This window comes from Pestalotiopsis fici, assembly GCF_000516985.1.
Source record: "Pestalotiopsis fici W106-1 unplaced genomic scaffold PFICI_Scf_1, whole genome shotgun sequence".
Classification (NCBI taxonomy): Eukaryota; Fungi; Ascomycota; class Sordariomycetes; order Amphisphaeriales; family Sporocadaceae; genus Pestalotiopsis; species Pestalotiopsis fici.
This window is the reverse complement of record NW_006917091.1, coordinates 4,466,048-4,488,463: the sequence shown is the minus strand read 5'-3', so window position 1 is coordinate 4,488,463 and position 22,416 is coordinate 4,466,048. Positions and strand designations below refer to the sequence as shown.

The window sequence follows — 22,416 nt, the reverse complement described above, 5'->3', positions numbered from 1 at the left end:
AAAGTTGTTGTGCCCGATGGTCCCTAAAGGCCGTCGAGAGACAAGAGAAAGATATGTCTGTTCTATGGGATGGATCGCGCTGAGCCAGCAGGTGGCGACTTGCCCTGCAAAACCAAGATTAGACCCCTTCCTTTCAAAACAGGATGCCTCTACAGGATGTTCGAGGGCTGGAACACCGCGATCCAAAGGGATGGATTTTTTGTCCCTGGTTTTGAGAATTCCCCGATGGCCTCTTGCGGAAATGGGAAAACAAGAGTAGACGCCGGACGGATGCCAGTATTGTTGAGAGAGGAGGGCCAACGGCGGAGTGAGAGTGCCTGAGCGACCGACCAATGGAATCAGTCTTGCGGGTTTGCAGTGGTGGTTGAACCAAACTTTGGAACCGAGTGCAGCAAGTGTCCAGGCTCTTATTCGATGAGGCACTATGGCAAGGATTCTTGCTTGGAGAGCGGCACAACGCGCGCGCACGAGCAGCTGGACGTATGACACGACAAAGCGTAGAGGCTCTTTTCCACACTTGAAGGGACACGGAACCCGGAAGACGCCCAACTTGGAAGCAACAACGACTGTTGAGATCTGTTTTTGGAAGTTTGATGCAAAGGCGGCTCGGCAGCAAAGGGGGGACAGACAGTAATGGGTTTGTTGCTGCAGTCTTGTCCTGGGAATGTATCTTCTCTTCTTTCTTTTGGATGTTTGGAAACCAGGGAAAAGAAGCGGCGGTCTACCTTATGACAGCGGAAGGAGCAGCAGGTAAAGAACTAATAAGAGTCCGTCACCGTTTGCTTTCGTTCCTGTTGAGGTTGCTGCAGGTTGGGGTAGCCGGCAGCTGGCGATGATCCAGATCCCAGAACTCGATAACGAATAGGCGACTGGCCAGGCGACGACGGTTATAGGCTCAGCTCCACCTTGGAAGCTATGATCAAACTAAGAGAAGCCCAAGTAACCTTGTTGACATGCCGCTCGATGGCGGCGTAGTGATGCTAAGTCAAAAGAAGCGAAGAATAGTTCTTCTTCGTTATTGCTTTTTTTCTGGAGCCCGGGTAGCCCCGTAAGCTTCGCGGCAAAAAGGTGACGGCGTCAAACCAGGAACAGGGGCCACCGATGTTCTCCCCCCCAGGCAGATCATCTGCACGTTGTGCTTTGGTAGTTGGTTGTATATATGAGGTCTCGAGATACAAAGGTTCCTTTGGGGGGCCAGTTTGTGCTGCCAGGCTACTGGACTCGGGCCCGAGGACATTGATCAAATGGAGAGAGAGAAAGAGAGGAGAGAAAGGGTAGACAGACCAGACCAGACAGAGGACAACGATGACCAGAACCGCGACGAGTTTCGTCCTCCTCTACCTATTCCCAGGCGCCTGGATATAGGAGTGCTTGTGCTGAGATTATCTGTCTTGGAAGAACAAAGGACAATAGACTTTGGAGGATCTCACAGCGATACTAACCAAAGTTAGGTTTCCCTGGGCACAAACAACAACCTGCACTACTTGCAGGACAGATGAAGTATTTTTTTTTTTCTCTTTCCTTCCTTCCCAATCCTAGATGAGAATGAGAAAGTGGATTTGGTAATTTCCTATTATCCTTTTGCCTCAATCTCAAAGGCTGAAACCGCGTGTTCAGACATCAATGCTTTGTCAGAGGGACTAATGAAGTATGATGGTCTCTTTCGCGCAGCGCGAGCGCTTTACAGAAAGATTCCTAAATAATGAATCAAGGTAATAATTTCGAGATTTACCCGATTTCAGATGAGCCAAAGTGCTTGGCTGGGGGCGACCCTTCCCCGAATCGACCAGACAACAGCCCAGGGCGGCTCCCGGGAGTCCTGATTACAGCCAGCCATTATGACCATGGTCGTCGAGGTTAGGTGGGGACGAATCATGCGGATCGAGCATATCCGATCGACCCTGCTTCCATAGACTTGACGACTATGATGATGATGCTGGTAATGGCTGGGCTGCCTTGGTATATCCTGTCTACTAACTCGACCTAGGCATGTCCGTGTATGTGTAGTATGATGGGTGCGGACCTGCGCTACTGGGGGACTCTTCCGTCCCATCATGCTGGGGGGTTTGAGATCGATGCACCTCAGATCAACCCAGGCTACGGATCTGGTTGTGGCCATGTGCCATATTACAGGTGCTTTTGGGTAGCATTGCGACAATGTGACAGCTGAAGCCTTACGGTTGACGTGACGCAGGGAACCCCGAGAGAAGACATCTATAGCAGAGCGAGCAGCCAAGTAAGTACCTAGGTTCCTACCTAGGACAGAGATCAGAGCAGAGAGCAGGACCAGCATTGTCGCAGAGTCATGCTGCTGCATGACCGGCTATTTCTTTTATTTCTTTTTGCAAGACCGTCAAAAATTCTCCGTTCCTGCAACCTCTTTAGAGGCTTGATCCACGGCGGCGACCACCACCACCCACCCCTCCTCTTTCTCCTCCTCCCACAAAGTAAGTCAGAAAAAGCATAAAATACAAGACCACATCAAGAACCAGGGTTGTCCAGGGACCTGTCATGACTTTTGCTGATCCCGGCGGATGAGGATGAACGCATCCCAAAGCACCCACATATCGGATGAAAGGCCAACCCCTGTTACCGATTGGGGCCCCCCCCCCCTGCTCAGGCACGATGTCGAGGCCGAGGAAAACATAGTGAACTTATTTACACAAGCTCTAGAGACAAGGGGGAAAAAAAGATGGACCCATATCCAATGGCAACCTGGATACATTTGTTGATGATAAAATATATTGCCGGCGAAGAATGAAAAATAATGATAATAATTGTCTCGTATCACGCCAGAAATCTTCTGTGCACTCAGCCGCGGATGAACAGTAATACTGAAGTAAATGACTTTTTCTTTGCAGATCTTAATTGAGCAATGAGCAAAGGCATTTACCCGCACTCAGCACAGAGACATGATGCCTGAAGAGGCCTAGTGGCTGTTGAGTTCAATATGGGTTCTTGTATACTGGGTGGTATTGGGGTGAACCCCTTGACCTTAAACATGCTTGTCTGAGAGGCGTTGTGCTCCCGTCCTATACAACAGTTGTTGTGTGTGCTGACATAAGTACTGACGGTTATTCACAAAATAGCTCATCCTGGCATCCTACAAGGGGGCATGAGTGCCGGTTGCGTAGGAAACCGATGAACTGGGTGGCATAGGTTATCTACTTGGTTCATCCGAGTATGAAAACCCACACAACCATGTAATGCGACGTTGTGGTGGACGATGGGATGATGACATACATGCTTTGCCGGTAGGGCAGCAGCAGGGCAGCAGGACAGGGCAGGGCGGGAGGAGGTCACCTAAGGTTAGCTGCTTTGGTTCTGCTGTCCTGTTGCTAGGGGGAGGGAGTAGTGAGAAAGGCAAAGGGGGAAGAAAAAAAAAAGAATGTACAGATCCCCCTCTACTTTGCCTCGCAGCTTTCTTCTTCCGTATTGAGTTATGCTTTTGATCCTGCGACTGGGCAAAAGAAGCAATGACGAAGCTCTGGGGTGGCTTTGCTGACTAGAGGACTGTGTTACTATTGAACCCAACGGTCAGCTACTACGTAAGGGAGAGGGTGGGAATAATGCTATTGGGGGAAATCGAGTTAACAATGGGGAGGGAAAAAAAATCGAAATCAACAACAAAGATAAAATCCAAAGTGCGCCGCCATTGTTACAGAAATCTGTATGATCTGCATGTCTCTGCCTAAGATCGTAATGCTCTAGAAGCAATTTGCATCAAGAAAATGACAAGATAGGATGAACCCGATCTCTTAATGCAGGAGATAGCTTAACTATGAATCCTGGTCGTCGATCAAAAAGGATGTGCAGCAGGGGAGGCATGTCACTCACTACTGGACTTGGCCTCAATGTCAAGGTAGTTTAGTGCAGTCAGTGTATGTAGGGAGGGACCTGTGTGAGTAGATGAGCTGGGATGTAACTTGACGTCCCACTGGTACTTGGGGAAGAAGAGTGATGCATTCCCGAAAGAGCCGTCTTGGAGGGGAGGCGTGATGCTTCGTCAATCTATTTCCCCAGGGGAAGGAATTCTCTTACTTCAATGTTGATGAAATTACTCCGGCTTGGAGCCTCCGCCAATAACCTCGGTTCCTCCGATTGCTGCTCGCTCTGAGAGGGTCTCGTATCAAGTTCGATTCCCCAACTTGCGAGCAACAGCCAGCAGCCAAAGAAAGAAAGAAAAAAAAAGACAGCATGCCTTTACCCTGTCACAAAGCCTGTATCGTACCTTGGGTTCTGGCCATCCATGGGACGATTTTCGAGACCAGGCCGAATCATGCTGGGCGCCACTTGCTTGCTTCTTCGGCTGCTGCTCATTAGGCATGTAGCACAAAGGTGCCCATATTTGGGGTTGCGGCGTTATTTTTTTGGGGGGGTGGTCGAGTGGGTGGGTTACGCAGCGCGTCAACTTCTTTCCATACAAGACGTCAGAAAGGACTATTCAATAGTGAAGAAAATTAAAAATCCCCCCCAGCCTAGTTCGGAATTATTCAGTCAGCCAGCCCAGTCAAAAGAGATAATTGCAGTCTTTTGGCACAGACGGGGGGTTCGTAGAGAGGCTTATTGGTATGTTGGTGAATTGACAAGTCACCTACATGACATACCTACATACATACATACCTACATACATGCGGACAGTACAGAATAGTAGTATACTTGATTCGATTTCTTGCAGCTAGACACCTACCTACCTACTAAAGATCCCTGCTCGTCCCAGTTTCAGTGCAAGTGCTGCAAGCATACAGACCTACATGCCAGCCCCACCGCCTTCGTGGAGCCAAATAGTCCCATACATTCGCGGTGTAGGACCGACAAGTTCTCTACAAGTCATATGCTTCAACCAAAAACTTAGATGCCGACTAATCATGATGATGATAATAATACAATTGCCTTGGTTCTTTCTACTTGACCTGTACATGTAACCTGCCTAGCAATTGGGCCACCATTATTCTTTGGGGCGAACATGGACAGGAATAGGTGTGAAAGAAGCCTGCTGCTCTCTCGCCATGCAGGCAACGGCTCGGAACCGAGCTCTGGTACTACTTCTACTACTGCTACTACACTTTTACCAACTTATAGTTCATCGCCAACGTATATCGCATAATCGTTCATCCCTTGCTGCCACAATTGAGATCCCTGATGGGACGGACGGCTTCGGCTCTTCGGACGTTGGCTGCTACTTCTAACAGTCATGATCTTGCGGCAGATCAGCGCAAGGATCCATGCTCATGCGAGGCATCTGCCAAGAGACTTGTCTGCTGTCTCGTTACGTACGGAAGGCTGGGGAAGAAAGGAAAAAAAAAGAGAGAGGGAGGGAAAGAGAGAGATGATCTTAATTGTGTCTTAGCATATCCATAAAAAGTTCTACTCGAAAGAAAATTATTCGTGGACCTTCTCGTGCTCACCTCGCAAGTTTGATCGTCGATTAGCCAGGAATTCCTTTCTCTCCCGAAGCATACCCACCACCCCTTGCCTCACCAAAATTACATACACTAAATCCCATGGGGAAAAAAAAAAGATTCGAAAAGATGACGCCGATTTGGGAAGCATGATTTTCGGTGAGCGGATCGCTGCTGGGGGAGGATCTGACCTTGCAAAGGGGGAAGGGGAAGCAACGCTCCGGTATGGGGGACAAATCTCATTTCCATTGCCCTCTAATTTTTAACCTCTGGTGCAAGATCAATGCTATTCCCTTTCGTAAACGCTACCAATTGACAGGTCCTACTGCCTCGCATTAGCGCTTGAGCTTACCATGGTGAAAAGAAAAAGAAAAGAAAGATCATTGGAGGGACTTCGACGTGTACGTATCACTCAGCTGAGAGGGAGACAGAGACATAGACAAAAGAGAGAGACAGAGAGAGAAAGGGTCTGGGCTTCAATAAAGTTTCCTTTCAAGCAAGTCAGATTATGGAACCAAAGTACCCTTAAGGACTCAGTGGCCACGAGGGAGTAGAGAGAGAAAAGGGAGAAAGCGAGAGAAACATATGTAACGTGCAATTCAACGTCAACGGTCATGCTACGCCATCTTAGACCTTCCGCGTGCCGTTCTCCGAGACATTTACTAAACTACTTTTATATTTCATAGGAGAGATCTAGCCAATATCACTTCGAGCGAAATCAAGATACGTTGTACATGGCGCCATGTTCGTTCACAAGGTCGATTTTTCACAACGACTATTGGAGAGGAACACCCGAGATAGCAACGCCATTCATAACAAGAACATTCGATTTTTTAGAGGCATCACTTTGATCACCCTGTTTTCTTGAAAGATAAATAAATAAATAAATCAATAGTCATATATCACCGTTTTCAAAATTGGGAAGCACTGCATGTAAGCCCAAATCCTATCGTGTACTAGTAGATTCTTGTGTGTCCGCAGTGGGAGCATCACCTGGACTCATGGCAAGAATGAGAGAATTTCCATAACCGCACATTACTCCCCCCTTCGGAAGGAAAATTCCACAAGTATTTGGAATTATCGCGCAACCGTCTGGGTTGTGGACACGAGAATTGAGGGGCAACACGGGCCGTTCCAATATACACTTGTTTGTGCCTGTCATTACGCTCATTCCTATGTGTGCCCGACTTCTTTTTCTTTCTCTAATATCAGCAATATCCACTGCAACCTCTTAGTGTTTGCGTCTTTTTAAAGATGTTTATTTTGTCTCTCTCAAAGGGAAATAGACGCGTTCACGTTCACGCGTCTGTCCCTGACAATTCCCGGGATGAGGATCGCCTATTATATCCTCGGCGGCGGCACGGGTAAAGAAAACAAAAAGGGTGCCTCTCAGCCCCTCTACAGAGATCAGATTTATATGGAGATAACATGGTTCAATAACTAAATCTTGATGAATCATAAGCTTTTTTTCCCCCTCGTTGACATGACGGAGAGAGATGGATTTCCTTGTCAAGAAGGTTTCCCGCTATAAAACGGGTGTGTCTGTCTAGTTAGAAAGCTTGCATGTGCCGCTGGAGCAGAGTATGTCTTTGATTTGTTTATAAGCTTACTCTGACAAATGTTGGGGGAGGGTTTTTAAAGGGGTGGTGGCCGCACAAATTCTTTTTTAGAAACCTGGTGTCAAAGGGACGGGATGGGCGGGCGCGCCGCTGACTATAACCGTTTTAAGACATACACATACACACACAAACCAGAGTGCCAGATTGGCAACTTTCCTGACCACCGGGTTTCCCTACTGAACACTATCTGGCTCCTTCATTCAAACTTTCTCCCAGCTCCTCATCCTCGTCCTCACCTATTTTGACTTTTCGTGCCGCACAAGAAAAAAGAGGGTTCTGTCTAATGACTAATCGCGGGCTCGAACAGCGAGCACTCACTTGTCAAACCTGCCAAAAACAATCAACACGTTGAAGAACCCCTAATTGACACGCGCCTCTCCCGGAGTTTTAGAGGCTCTGGGGGATAATGGGGAACACGTGTGAGTTGTGGCGTTCAATCACTGCATGGTATAATAGAGTAATCTCAGCTGCGAGTACATAGGGGGATTCATCGGAAACTCTATAGCGTGAGCAAAATCTCTGCAAATTTGACCAACACGGTTATTGGCTCGCTCACCTTTTTTTTGAATTTTCCAAGTCAAGTTGAGCGTTTCGTCGCCCGGGGCAGCCAGCCAGGCCAGCACTTAGGATTCCGGCTTCCCAGCCACCTCTTCCGGCCGGAATTGCCATGATCGACTCCGGACACTAGGCGAGATGATCGCGTGTTTTTCTTTGGAGGGAGATTTTCTGTAGCGGACCTCGCGGCATGGGAAAGAACAACAGAGTCATTGCCTAGCCATTTGAGCCGTCCGCGTCGGCAAATCTCCCCGGAGAACAGGATACATCAACAACGAACGGGAGAGAGACCGAGTCAGAATCGAAAAAAAAAAGAAAAGAGAAAAGGAAGAACAGCCAGCTCTCGATCAAAGCCACTTTCATTTTACTTGTATCAGAAGATAATTGCTACTTTTCTGTTCCCTGTTGCTGATACTCTTTTATTACAGCTTCCGTATCGTATCATTTGGTATTCACCTCCCCGAGAGAAGGTGTACCTCACTTCTCCCGCTTTCCGAAACGCAATCTCAAGTTTCGCGATACGACCTCCTAATCAGCTACCATCGAGGCTCAACCGGACTGTGATGACAACAGTGAACCTTCCAGCGAAAGGAATAGAAAAAAGAAAAAAGATGATGAATGCGCCTTCAGTCTTGCTCGGGCCGTCCCCAAGTGACGCCTTGAAAACGTCATCTTGTTCATTGAAGAGAGAGAGATACAGTGAGAGAAAGGGGGGAAAGCACAAGAAACAATTATATACAGTAGAAAGGGTTGGTTGCCTAAGAGACTGGAAGAGGTGTGGTCCAGAACAAGGGACGAGGCCGAGGTAGTTCGCGGACGTCGGGAAAGCTCTTGTGGTGCATGGTTGAGTACCCAGCGTTGCCAGTCAGGTCCTTGTCTACTGCGGCACCCTCAGCAGCAGCAGCAACAACAGCGTGGACCGATGAGCACATGGCAGAGCATACGGTACTCCGGGGCGAATCTGCCCAAAGTCCGTTCTCGCTCTCCTGTTCGACAAATGTCTTTTGCATGAAGTCCAGAAACGTGTCTACATCTTGTCTCGTGCTCATGGCTCCAAGGCTGACTCGAACAATGCTGCGAAAAAAAAAAGTTGTTAGTAGTAGTCTACTTTCTTATGCTGAGACGAACTTGTATTTTACTAGACGCACCCAGTCGGTAACCTGTTGATTATGTCAATGCCTTGCGAGCCGCAGTGGTGCCCGGCAGATAGAGCCCGCTCCGTCATCCAAGGCTCGTAGCCCAGGGCGGCGAAGATGCCCCCGGGATTGCACACTCCTAAACCTAGGTCAGCATCAAGAAGCAGCAATGTAGTGGGAATTCCATGAGTTTCAAGCGTACCCCCAGACCTGATATAAATACCAGCATTGTTGGCTCGAGCCTCGACGTCGCTGTAGGGTATATACTCCTCGTCGGCGTCGACCACGTTGAAGGCAATGACGGAGCCTTGCCTGCTAGGATCCCCAAAGGCGCTGACATCGTCGCTGTAGATCCGACATACCGGGACGCCGTTCCAATGCTGCAGACGCGATAATGCATCAAAGAGATAATGTGCGAGACATGTCGTGTGGAGAGAAATCTTGGCCATGGAGTGAAAGAGCCTCTCGTGGACGTCTATGGCCTCGCCGAGCGCCAGGATGCTGTGGAAAGGCAAGGTGCCGTCTTCCAGTCCTTCGTGCAGCTTATACGCCGAGGCATCGAGGCCTTTGGATTTATGCCAGCTCTGTCCCAGCATCGTGCTGACCATTGCAATGGTGCCTATTTATAATTTTCAAGTCAGTTACTGGAACGCAATACGAGGTTTGGTCATTTTCAGCACTTGCCTCCACCAAAGTATTTCCTCAGGGCTAGAATATGACCTGATCCTCTTCGTATGACAAGTGCGCCAATATCTGGAAATCCGAATATTTTGTAGAGGGAGAGACAAGTGAAATCTGGCGCGTTGTCTGGGTCTCGGAATACGTATTCCATCGGGCTCGTCATGGCCAAGGCTGCGGCATCAAACAATGTGTCTACAGAAGACTGAGTCAGTACTAAGAACTTTTGATCAAACATAGATTTGTGATGTCAACCTACATGTATTTTTCAAATGTCTCGCGCGCCGAATACTACCGGCCCATGACACTGGCAGTCTCTTTCCAGACATGTTGGACTGCCCAGGATAGGCAAAGAGCCCCAGGCGCCGATCAGCTTCACGACGGACCGCAAACCTGGACGATGATGGCGGAGGCGACCGCAGCCACTCCTCTACTTCTCCGTCGCTTTCAAAGAAATGGTGTCGGCCGTGCGTGTACTCCCTCACACCGACCAGACTGGTGTGCGAGTCCTTGTGATATCCATACCAGAAGCGGCCATCGCGCGACTTCTCGGCCAGGTCCCGGAATGACTCGGCGACGAGCTTGATGGCCGCCGTTGCATTGGCCACGAAGACGAGGTCAAAGTGCTTGGGGTCCGCACCGAGAAACCGCAGCGTCTTGGCACGGACCTCGTCAACGACGGTGCCAGAGCACTGTGCAGGAAGGTTTTCCGAGTGCGGGTTCTATCATGGACAGCCAGAAGCCATGTTAGCCGTAGTTCTGAGTTGCTAGATACTTGGGAAAGTGTTCAAAGATTGTATCCAGTACTGGTTCGCGGTAATGATGAAAACACTTGGAAAGTCACTTACACCATAGAGATTCGATATCATCTTCTGGGTAAACTGTTCAACGGTAGACTTTGCATATATTGTAGCACCGCTATCTGAGCCATCGAATTAGTAACATGTCATAGCTGTGACTCTCTTTGTGTCCTGCAACATATCGAGAGATATGGAGAGATATGGCGGTCCTGATCAGTGCCTTGAATTTCAAGAATGTCTTACGGTCAAGATAGATCCCTATAATAAATATTTAGTGAGTACTCCATCTTGCTAGACAAATTCCATCACGAACCGTTATTCATATGAGGATACTCTGTTTGGCGCAGAGCCTCAACCTCGGGATTATATCCGTCTTCCATCACGCCAAGTCCAATGACAACTTGAGTTGTGATGGAAGAAGAAAAAGTCGATGATGTAAGAAAACTTGACGGTCCAGTGTTATAGTCGTTTCTTTCGAGTGGCCTGTAAGAGAATGCAAGCGCTAAAATCTCATACCCCTTGACGATTATTCGTAGGAGAAGACTCTTTGTGGCAGTATAAACAAGGCAGGTGTCGTAAGGACTTGGACGCTAGCTTCGGAAACTGAGGTGATCCGGGATCTTGGCCTTGTTTCTCCTACTGCTGACAAGTTTGCGAAGAGAGCCCTTTATTTAGATCTTGGATCCCACGAGCTCGTGATGGATGCCTGGTTCGTCGCCCGGCTGAGAAAAAGTGACATGTCCACTACACCCCATCTTCGGGCGGACCGCAATTCGCCTCTGTAGAAAGCCTCCGATTCGATGATCACCAGTGTGACCATATCAGCTATTGGTTCTCTGCTCTTCCGGTGAGCGGAGCCTTGCTACATGTTGGTTTGTGTATGATTGAAAAGAACTACCGAACCCCTGTCTGTTGCTATCCCTTGCGTTCTCATTAGATAGTAAGATTCTCGGGCCGCGGGAACGGTCCACCGGCATATCGACCCAGTCTGTTGGCGACATCCTGAACGATAGTTTGAGGGCGCTGTCAAGGATTATAGGTGCAAACATGATCCATCTGAGGCTGGGCCTTGGAAGGCCATGAGCCAAAATACAGACATTACATTGTACATTGTCCCCATCATGAACCAAGCAATCTGCCTAGTGAGGGATTCGCATGCATCTTGAAAATCAAGTACCATGGAGTGGACGTGACCGCGGTGTGTTCGTCTTGAGCCTTGCGGCCATCAAGTGCTGCGCCTAATGTGATCACAACTTGCAACGGAACATGCCAGGAAACCTTGGGACAACGGCAAGATGTCACTTGCGCTTGGCATACTTCACCGGCTTCCAATGTAGTTAGGTCAAGGTACAAGCGTAACCGACGTTATGAAAGATGTGTGAAAGCAAGTGGCAATGGGTCAATGGGCGAGATGAGGCATGTGACGAAGCTCTCGTTGAGATAGTTCGCAAGCCTTACAAGGATTGGCAAGTGCAGATCTTCTCATACCCTGTCGATGCAACTCTACATGCATTTGACAGGTTGACAAGTGGGTCGGCTATACCTTCTTATCGTATATGAATACCATAGATGTTGCGTCAAAAGACACTGAACAACGAGTGACATGTTGGAGTGATATTACAGTCGATGCAAAGGATGTCGTGGAAAACAGCAACTATAACCTCGCTCAACCAAAATAGTGAGTGCCGCCATCCGTTGCTGCACCTGGTATACGTCAGTAGACCTGTCAACTCACTGCCTAGCCTACCTTGGTACCGAGTGCATTTGCTGACTGGATACACGATTCTAATTTGACGCCTCTTTCTCAACGTTTTGTCTTGGGCAACTTTATTCCCGCAGAGCGACTATACTTCTTGTGGCTGTCAGATCATGGCAAACTAGAAGGATCATGGGCCTGGCGCCACGTTTGTTGATAGTATACTCGCGAAATGTAGCCTCGTTGCATGACAAATGGTACGGGTCAATAGCTCAAGTGCTGAGTATAGATGAGACATCCACATCCAGCGTAGGTCTGACCACGACCGCCCGATGACACTAGAGAACCCTGGCGACTGGCAGAGGTGGTCAGCAAAGAACGCCATGCTTGGCATCGAATAGTAGAGAGTGTGCCTGTGCCGATCTGAAAGTGGTGCACCTACGAGTTTGCAGGAACCAGATCACAAGAAGTAAACGCGGGCTTTGCGACATCCGGCATGAGTAGAGTCTGTCTGCCATGTGCACAAATTCACTGCCCAAAGGGCCTCGACATGAATGTTACCTATTGTCGAAGCGCGCATATTCTTGGTCGTTGCCCGGTGATTGGCCACGGAAGCGTGCAAATGGCGAGCCTCGATGACTAGGTCCAGGTGCGTACTCTGTAATCGACAAGGCGTCCCTCTCTATTGTCTGTGACGCACAAAAACCTCCAACTGCAATGGAGGCGGACCCGATTCGCGGAGTTCGGAAACTCAGGTGAAGCACCCTGCACATAGGACCTCGGGACCGTGATATCGGTTGTCTAGTTGATGCGACGCTGTTCCCATTGGCCTGGTATAGGACCAATGGTCTACACTAACGACCTTATATGTGCCTGACGGATCCATTAATTGCCCCCCCAGAACGGTATCGGGTGGCTTGACGGCCTGCAGCTTGACAGCGGGCGTCGATCATTCCTTTCCCCATGCCACCCTTTTCCTGGCTGCACGCTTTTGGCCCTCGACGAGTCAGGTGCTAGCTGTGTTGTCCAAAACCGAACAGCGCGTCGCTCATCATTACGGATTGCGGAAATCCTCTGAACGCTGCATACCCACCCAAACCGCACAGCATGAGTAACCCTCTGCAGCAAGCGACAGGCGGCATTGGGCCGTAACATGCATTGCTACAGTTCCGGCCTATCAGGGGGCTTGTTCGCCAGTGACTCGATGGTCTGGCCACAGGTGGCAGTTGCAGACTCTTGAACCCTTTCCGGACTCACGGCTCCAGGAGTGCAGCCCTAACGAGCTGAGCGCAGCAAACATACGATTTAAACTGCAGTTGATGCTCAGTGATCGCTGCAGACATCGTGCATTGCACTGGTCTATCCAGATCCAAGCGCCATACCCGAAGCGGAGACAATAATATGTGGAGAGAGTGAGGGAAGAGCAGGGTGCGCGGCAAGGCCAGACGAGACCGATGCCGATGAGCGACAGCGGGAACTGCAGCAAATGCTCTTTCCCGGCATGGTTGGGCATTTGCTATCCCGGAGCAGAACAAGAGGCCTTCCGGTAATACATTCGGCTTACTGCGTCATAGGCTTGTCCAGCTTTTCCCGGCTGAAGCTCGGTGTCAGGAAGTCCGAACGTAGACGAACAAAATACGAGAATTACGAGAAAGAGCGTGCAAAGTGTAGCGAAAACGATGGAATTCCTGCGTTCATTAGGTAGGTGATGTTATTGGGAGTCGGTTCGACGTCCGAGAAATGCCAGAGACCACAGCCTGAGCTACTTACGGTTGACAGCGGCCCAAGATGGTGTGACCGGGAAAGTTGAAGCACCTCAGGTCTGAGTCCTGACTAGGTTCCTAACCTTAGATAGTTTTGGCTCAGCGCTTATCTACATTCAAAAACACCCCGCCACCAGCTTGAGCTTAAAGCAAAGTCTATCTGTAGTCTATTTCGACGAGCGTCGTTGATTTTCAGCATCTGTCTGAAATGCGGGCGAAGACAAGGAGTTACCCTGTGATCACTTGCGTACTTGACCTACTTCTCTCGGCACAAATCATGCTGCAACTTGGGAACACATCCAACAAGGAGCGGGCAGGCTTGATATCCATCAAGTATGCAAGGCGGGAAACAAGCATTGTTGGGCCAATCAAAAGGTATCATCAATTGTGTATCAACGAATTGGTACTATGAACTGGAAGTCGAATCTCGTCAAGCGAGTGTCCATAACACATTACTTGCCTATCCTACAAGTGGCAATTTCACCAATGTTCATGTCTCTAGGGATCGTGCCCTGAACTCAATTTCGTGGGTCTTCCATGCCGCCCACTTCTTGTCTACCGAAACGCCTGAAATGCAATCATCAACTTCCGCCTCAACCCGTCCTCGTGACATTCGGTCGAGCTATTAGTTTTGATCATCCACTCGGTACTCAGAAAAGAGTAAACAAAACTGCAATGGCGACCATGGCGGCACTAGCAAGGCCAGAGTCGATAATAGCAGCTCCACTGATGATCGGGGTCGTGGTCGGGGAAGCTGAGCCCGAGGTGCCTGCAGCGGTTGAAGCGGTTGTAGGCAGAACGCCTCCAGTGCCAGTAGCAGAATAGGTCGGAGCGATCGAAGTGGTCATGTTAGTTGTGCCGTTTCCGTAACCCGACACAGCGAAATTGGCGCAAGTAATACGAGTCTTGTTGGCGAAGTGGACAACAAAGCTTCGATCCTGGATGGAGGCGTTGGAACCAATGTTCAACGAGCCAAACTCATCGTGAAAGGTGGCTTCGAAGGGATCTGAGGTGATCTTTCCATACTTGCCGCTCAGATCGCCGACCTGGCAGGTCTGAGGGAACTCGGCATTGCAGACGGGATCCTCGCCGCGAACGAAGGGATCCAGGTGAGCCAAGGTGGCAGTACAGTTTCCGTTGGATGGGACAGCCGATTGGTGAATGTGGTAGGCTGCGTCATGGTCAGAATACTTTGCTAATTGTGCTTTCCTTCCGTTGGTATGCGTGACTTACGGAACGGGCCGCCCTCCTTGGGCAGGTTAGAGAAGGATACGACATAGTCAACTCCGACACCGTTCGCGCCCGTCTTCACGGTGATGGAACCTTGGACATTGCCGTCCAGGGAACCGGCAGTGAAGAAGGCATCCTTGGGAAGGGTACCGACGAAGGACTGGCCAACCGGATTGTTGGTCACGACAGTGGCATTACCCAGAGCCTATCAAATATTAGATGAGCACACTGTCAGGCTAATGGATGCGCTGGAGGTAACTTACACCAGTGGTGAGATTCTGGGCAAGGGTGACGCCAACCCAAAAGGCCAGGAGGGCAGTGATGAAGGTGCGCATTTTTGCTGGACACTTCGGTCTGAAGGTGATGATTGTGTGTCAAGCAAACAGTCTACCAGGTTGCTGAATCGTGTAGAGATGCGCTCGAGGTGGATGGAGATGTAGGAATATGCAGCTGCGCTTTTCCTTAGGTCTGGGAGGTGATGAGGCTGTGAAGGGACAATTTGCAAAATAAATAGAAGTTCAGCCACAAGAGTCGAGGGTCAGATTAAAAGGTTTTGCGTTTGGCAAACGGACCCAGCAGCTGATTACAACAGACCAGTCAGTCACAAAGATTATTGGCAGGCGCAAGGCAGAAGCCGACGAGATGTGATAGAAGGAGTGAAGTCGTCGACTAGTTCGGCCGGGCGACCCAAGGCTCTTATGTAGGTACAGCCTCATTGATACTCGCACAAACCTTCACCAGCCTAGTTCATGTCTAGCCGGGTCTCGGCAGGGCAACCAACGTGGACACAGCAGATGATGAAAAAGGAAAACCCCCGGCCCCATGGAGGTATCGTTTTGTTCCGTACCGTCATACATCCACAAGGGCAAGAAAGAGGCTTGGGGTAAATTGGATCGGAGCTGGACATGCAGTAGCACTAGCAACCAAACTTCAAGGAGTTATTATGCATCATCCACATCATAGACAACGGCAGAGCAAGGGATGGAAAACCCCCCGGATTCCATGCGGGACAAAGGACAGCCAACCAATCTAGTTGGACTGGTGAGCACAAAGGCAATCTATGTGTTGTTGGTTGAGGGGCGGACAGCCAAGAAGGCCAAGCTTTCCTCACATGCCTTTACCCGAGCAGATTGGGATATGCCAACATTTCCAAGCCAGTCAAACTTACCTTGGTTAGGTAGGTGGGCTTGGTAGGTACTTGCCATATGATAGGCACTTGGCGCCCTCAGTTTCAAGAGATTGAAGGTGAGAAGATGGGGACCATCAGCAAAAGGAGATGTTTGCCGTTTGTTTGGGAATTGGATCTAGCGGCAGATCTGCAGAAACAACGACAGAACCAGGGCTGACAGAAAGTCTTAGCGCTCTGCTAGACCTGCTCAGGCCTGACTGAGACTGGCAAGCTGGTAGGCTGTCAGATGTCCAGACATTTCTGCATAAGAAAAAAAATGATACGACGTGAGGGCGAGGAAGCACATCCAATCCGAGCCTGTCTGTCTAAAAAAGGAACCGCCGTCAGCCGTGGCAGTGCACAAGGGTTGAACATTATACGGGCTGCAAAGTAATGTAAGTACTGTAGTATACCTACGACCTAGGTAGGTTAGGTTACCTTGGGGGCGTGTCTCCGGCAGTTTGTCTTCCATTTGGGTCATCTGGACTGTGATTTGTCTTTGGGCTACCCGAGACGCAGAGCAGAACTCTTCTCTGCCCAAAGACAGAAATGACGATCGCCAGATGTACGGAATAGGGAGCACCGAAGGCATCAAAAGTGACAGAAGACTGTTTTTTGATCCCTTAATAATTTCCCCCCCAAAATTGCAAGGGCAGGCAGTGTGAGTGTGCTGCGCTACAAACATCTGGGGGTTCCTTGCAGCGATCGCTAAACTTAGACCCTGAAGCCACCGGCGCTTATTGGGCCTCTGGTTGCTGGCCACTTGGGGGCCTCTGGGGGCTGAGAACCTTAAATTATCCATTAATGTAGTACATGCTGCATGTTGCCGGTAGCCTGTCCTCTATCATAAGTAGGTAGGTATGTATGTTGCACACTGGGACCTGAGTACAACAGAATTGCCCGTTGCCTCCTTGCGTTCGTGATCACGGGCAATGTTTTGTTTGTGTTGCTTGGAGAATAGCATCCGATGTTTGATATCAACGTCAACTTTGCCCAGATACATATTTGAGAGCATCACTTCGATGGACCGGGCTTCGTCTGATTCGACTTCCTCTTCTTCTATCCTGGTCTTTACTCCGATGCATCTCGTTCCAATTCTGCGGCTGAATTTGGGGAAAGGATTATCAGTGACGCGTTGATCCTTTCAGGCTGTACGTTATGACCAACTTGACAGGCGAACTACAGGTGCCATGCACCCCACGAATGATCAGATTATCCCAAGAAGTTATGCTGGGGGATAGGCTTGGTATGTAGGTATGCGATGATACTGTTTAATCAAGAGCATGAGATCACTTATTGCAAAATATGCGGGCGTAGACTTGTGTTCTTTTTCTTTCCCCTTGGGATGTGACGAATGTATGTAAGCGTATCGTCACAGCTAGATTAGCAGTCAACTTGCCTAATTCGTAGCTCTTCACAGGTCGATAGTGGCTTGGGGAAACTCAAATGCTCGGCACTTGAATGTCAACTTTTGTGCTGTCCCAGGCTTGGAGCGCCAAATCATGATCGTCACTTATTTATGCATTTCCGGACGAGATTTACCACAAGAGTAAGATATTGGTCGCCAGCAGCAGTCGTCATTGATAGTCGATAGGTATTCACTTCTATTACGATTAGATAAGCTGTATGCTGATGGCAGTTGAAGGGAAAAAATCGTCAAGAACGCCAAGCATCATATTCCGCTCCAAATTCATCCGATATGCCTGCAATTCAATACCGTTTGTCATGTGAGCTGCCCTTTTTGCGGAGAAAGCGTATAGAATATATAGAAGAGAATGAGGTTGCTCCTGTTTGTCACACAACGTTGTAGTGTGCCACTTGCATCTACAATTATAGCGAGTTAATGCTGCTGAATTTTTCGACTTTGTTGGAATCCGTAGCTGGGGCTTCACAATTGCAACGACGGTAATGCACAGAGGCGTCACTATCGTAAGGTAGGTATGGAGGACTTGGAAGCTGGTGTCAGACTTTCTCAAAGGCGCAATGCTCCGTCATGCTATTTAATGTCAAAGTCGCCCATTCAAGGTCAGAATCATGAAGAAAAGGTAAGAGGCAAGGTATTCCAAGATGAGAACATATTACAGGAAAAGTGAACGAATAGGTGCATAAATATAGGCATATACCGCCACGTGCAGTAGTGTTGATAGGAATGCCTAATGCATACGTGCACTGTACATACCTAGGTAGCAGATGCAAGTGTGGGCCCAGAAGAAGCACGGAAGCTTGGGCCACCCAAGCGGTCGGCAACCACTGACTTCATCGCCGACGACAACAACGTTCACCCATCTGAGGCCAAAGCTAGCGACCAAGGCTGAGGGCAATCCAAAAAAGATACCATCGCGAACCTACCCAAACCGTCAGCCAAATCACCTCGCGAGGAATCCAATACTTTTGCTTTCTTCTTCTCTTTGTTCCCGGAACGCAGCACTCCTCCTTTCGCCCATCATGAAGCCCGTCGTTGGTTCCATGCAAGCATGGTCTTGGTAAGCTCGTTCCTGAGCAACACATGTTGCCACTTCACACCCTGGCGACGACATGGTTTTCCGAGCAAAACAATACAAAACGAAGAGGAGAATCATCCCGGCTGACACTGGAGGGAATTATTTTAGCGTGGTCATCTCGGCCTTTGCCATCCTCATCCTCTCCGTCATCGGCTCCCTGTTCCGCAGCGGACACCACGAGTTCCTCGGCAGCAACGACGACCCTGATCCCAAGGTCGCAGGCGAGATTGCGAGCACCATTTTCATCGCCGTTGTCGTCTATGCCGTACGTGTTTACACTTCCCCGTCACCTCCGCGCCCAGTCGAAAGCGCTCGGAATATGCTCTCCACCACCTTTATTATCGAGTCCCAATTCGAAGGAGAAATACAATTTGCTAACGTGAGGAAAAACTTCTAGGGGTTCTTGATCTTCTGCGGTTTCCAGGGCATGCTCCACGTGAGGGAGTCGAGGCGAGGTGCGATTGCCCTATAAGTAGCCGGAAAGAAACGGAGAGAACGATACGACGGCGAATAGAAGTCAAACATTGAGCAGTAAATGCGGGCGTTATTGGGTTCAATTTGTGTGGTTTTTCCGAGCATCATTCAAAGGCAGTGGTCGTCGCAGGTGCATTGAGAGGGGAGCAAGGGCATAGTACGGTACCGTACATGAAATGCCAAACAAGTCGTCTTCGACGAGATTGGCTGCCTCTCTCATCAAACAGCCGTCTCTTGCGGTATATCGAATGGCATACCGAGCCCGCTACGCGCAAATACGCGATATTGGCATTGTCTTTCCAGACGATCAATGCACGGGGGAGAAGTATCCGATGAGGTCAAGGGAGAGTGATTCCGTGTTTGGGTCTGCCATGTACAAATATCGCGTGTCATTAGTAATTTTGCATCAAGCAAGTGTCAATTTACAATCATCGCCTGAACGCCAGTGTGGCTTAATATATTGTTTGCGTTCACAAAGCTGACATGTTACAAGCATCACGCCATTATTCACAGCATAGATCAACCTCGCGTCAGATGTCTCACGACGATTGAAAACTCCCAGGGACGTCATCTTTATGGTCAGAGTGGAATATTTGGGATAGAAAATAATTACACAAGGTCCATGTTCTCTAAATCTCGTGCTGGTCATAGCTGCCGGCATTTATAAATGGCTCTGGTAAAGCAAAATTAAACGATAAGGTGCGGCCAATCATTCTATAAGTTCGGGGTCCAGGAGCCCGGTCTTGGCCTTTGATCCTCAGAACCCAAACCGAACTCGACATCTCGATCCGCCATTTCATATGCCTCCAGAGTATGTCGTCGCGACGAGATAGCCTCGTAGTTTTTCAGCGCCTGCTCCGAGGTGGTTGAGCCCGACGCCAAGTGTCCCCTAGGTCCAGAAGCTTGACCGGAACCGATACCGCTATTGCCCGGCTGAGGCAGCTTTCTCAGGCTCCGTGATGCGCGCCACTTATTGACGACACGTTTCCCGCTTCCGATGCCGGATCGGCGACTGCGGCTGAGGCCGAATCCCCATGTCTTGAACAGTGGCCTGATGGCTGCTATCGAACCGGCCATGATTCCCAAGGATGGTTCGATGACCGACCAGGCCGCGAGACTGACTGTATCGAAAAGGAAATCTGCGGATATCGCGATTCTCTTGACATATGGGATGCGTATGAACAAAGCAATACCGGCACTGGCTTTTGTGTTAGATTGTGACCTTGAGGGGGCTTCAATGCTTGGCGGAAGAGCACGACTTACACAAGTCCCATACCGAGGAGCACGGCGATACTGATTTTCGTTCGGCGGTTGATATTGACCTTCCAGAGCATGGCGATGGGGAGCAACCCCAAAGTCCAGTCAGACACGGCACTGACGATGCTGTGTACTATGGTCGCGATGGGGACCACGTTATGGTCCATGCAGGAGCCTCTAACTTCCGGGACGGCTATCGGACCCTGCCAAAAGTAATTCGAAGGAAGACATTGCAAAGCCATGAGAAAGAAATACACGATCGATATCAGCCAAATGACAGTGATATTGATCCATATTGTCCACTTCTGCCATGGCTTGGTCGCCAATCTCAGGATGAAAATGGCGATAGAAGTTCGTATAAGAGCTGACAGAGGTGCGTATAGAACCTCGCAGAAGTACCAAGCCCGCAGAGCTACTTCGATTCCGGATGGCGTAAGTTCCTCGGTGTGCTTTCCTGTACCGCCCGCAGCGACTCCGTGAATGGCGATGGCGCCGTACGCGGTATAGACAGCCTGTTTGCGAGAGGTCATAAGTGACGGAAATCTTCGGGCATCGCCAGTAAAAGAGCTTACCAGACTTGCGAACATGAACCAGTCATCCGACAGAACCCTTTTCTGCATAAAGGCCTTGACGTACAATCGGAGTAAACATACTATCCAAGCAAGGACAAGGAACACAATCTGGCCGATCACAAGACGAGTCCCACCCGGGTTGACGTCGAATCCTATGTTCTGAGCCATCGTGCCTGACGAGAGAACCTCGAGAAAACATTGAACCGTATGCTCACATTCTCACAGTCGACAAGATACCGTTTTCTGGTATTTCTATCATCAGCCCATGAGAGAAAAAGAAAGCGGCAAGGTACGCTAGACATTACCTCGTGGTAAACACTGAATAAAGTCTTCCTTCATAGAATGACACATAGTGTGACGATATGTTGCTTTTTTGGCTTGGTTGTGTTCCCCGATACAAGTTGTCAAATGTAGAAGCAATATCAACCTTGAGCCCAGACCAAGAGCTTCGTCTGTTTTCACGCTGGCGTGTAGTCGGATTGCTTCCCTAGGGAAGAAAATCCGATGGATATAACCACGGAGACAATTTCCCGTGCCCCAGGTGGGTAGCACAACAGCAACATGGATATATGCTCGGCCTCGGACCACATGGGTCTTGCAGGGAAAGGGTCGTTGTCCACCGAAGGAGAGAAGTGCCGAACGCTGAAACAATTCCAAAGTCGTGCAGGGCTGGTTTCTGCAGCATGGGCAGTGCCGGCTTCGCACTGCACAGCGTCCGTTGGCTGTCATCGTGTACGAGTACGAACGTACATCGATCCTCATATTTCCGAGTCATTTGGCCCGTTAAGAAGTTGGTCACATGTGAGCAAAGACTAGCAGAGAGCATACTAGCAGGATTAGGTCTTTCTGCTCTACAAGAAATAAAAAAGCAATTCAACGTCCCCGCATCAAGACCGTTACGACGCTTGCCCATCTTATGGACTGGGAAGTCGCGGGTTTCCTCATAGTAAAACAAGGAAGAATTTGAATTTGTCTGAGATAACCGAAATCTCAAAATTCAGTCCGAGGTCCAGGCACAGAGTCTGAGGTCGGACTCGGAAGAGGGAGACATGGCAAGGAGGTCCGAGATGCCTCTCTCCTCTCGGGCTTCTCTTTCAGCCCTATCGATACACACGTACTCTTATTAATCGCCTGCACCTGCCTCTGCGGTGGATGTGATTCCGTACGTCTTGGTCAGCTCCAGGGAAAAGGAAGGCTACCATGGTATCATCTAAAACGGCCTGGTGTGTCTATGATGCCTCCAAGCGGGAGGCCGCATTGGCTGTGCGCACGCCTCGACTCTTTTTCTAGAACTTTCATCAGTCAGAACAGTAGGAACAGGCGAGCTCGATATCCTTACATGGTCATGGTAGCGACTGTTAGATCGCAAAAACGATAGATAGCTTATCTAGCCCGTCAAAGATCTCGTGGCGTCCCGAATCAGTGGCACTCGACAAACGCGCCTGGGCAGTGTCACGAGATTGGGGCAAAGATATGTTGAAATCATGAGGGCACATGAACGCAAATCTAAATCATATGGATACTGGATGTCGTGGTGTAGTACCAACTGTATACAACGTACGAGT

The 22,416-nt window shown here is 49.4% G+C and overlaps 4 protein-coding genes across 4 annotated transcripts; 1 reads left to right on the top strand and 3 right to left on the bottom strand.

The window, feature by feature from the left end:
* Positions 1-8,334: 8,334 nt before the first annotated feature.
* Positions 8,335-10,570, bottom strand: PFICI_01351 (uncharacterized protein; the record flags this gene model as incomplete). Its single annotated transcript, XM_007829932.1, has 8 exons — positions 8,335-8,650; positions 8,725-8,851; positions 8,915-9,312; positions 9,393-9,585; positions 9,650-10,112; positions 10,239-10,312; positions 10,434-10,448; positions 10,504-10,570. The coding sequence occupies 8 exons, from the start codon at positions 10,568-10,570 to the stop codon at positions 8,335-8,337; spliced, it is 1,653 nt and encodes a 550-aa protein (XP_007828123.1).
* Positions 10,571-14,299: 3,729 nt separating this feature from the next.
* Positions 14,300-15,214, bottom strand: PFICI_01350 (uncharacterized protein; the record flags this gene model as incomplete). The annotated part of the gene is made up of 3 exons (XM_007829931.1): positions 14,300-14,820; positions 14,883-15,084; positions 15,143-15,214. 3 exons carry the CDS (start codon positions 15,212-15,214, stop codon positions 14,300-14,302), a joined length of 795 nt encoding a protein of 264 aa, XP_007828122.1.
* Positions 15,215-18,492: 3,278 nt separating this feature from the next.
* PFICI_01349 (uncharacterized protein) lies at positions 18,493-19,020 on the top strand (the record flags this gene model as incomplete). Its single annotated transcript, XM_007829930.1, has 3 exons — positions 18,493-18,530; positions 18,657-18,813; positions 18,946-19,020. 3 exons carry the CDS (start codon positions 18,493-18,495, stop codon positions 19,018-19,020), a joined length of 270 nt encoding a protein of 89 aa, XP_007828121.1.
* A 716-nt stretch (positions 19,021-19,736) lies between these two features.
* Positions 19,737-21,019, bottom strand: PFICI_01348 (uncharacterized protein; the record flags this gene model as incomplete). Its single annotated transcript, XM_007829929.1, has 3 exons — positions 19,737-20,220; positions 20,286-20,791; positions 20,852-21,019. 3 exons carry the CDS (start codon positions 21,017-21,019, stop codon positions 19,737-19,739), a joined length of 1,158 nt encoding a protein of 385 aa, XP_007828120.1.
* Positions 21,020-22,416: the final 1,397 nt, after the last annotated feature.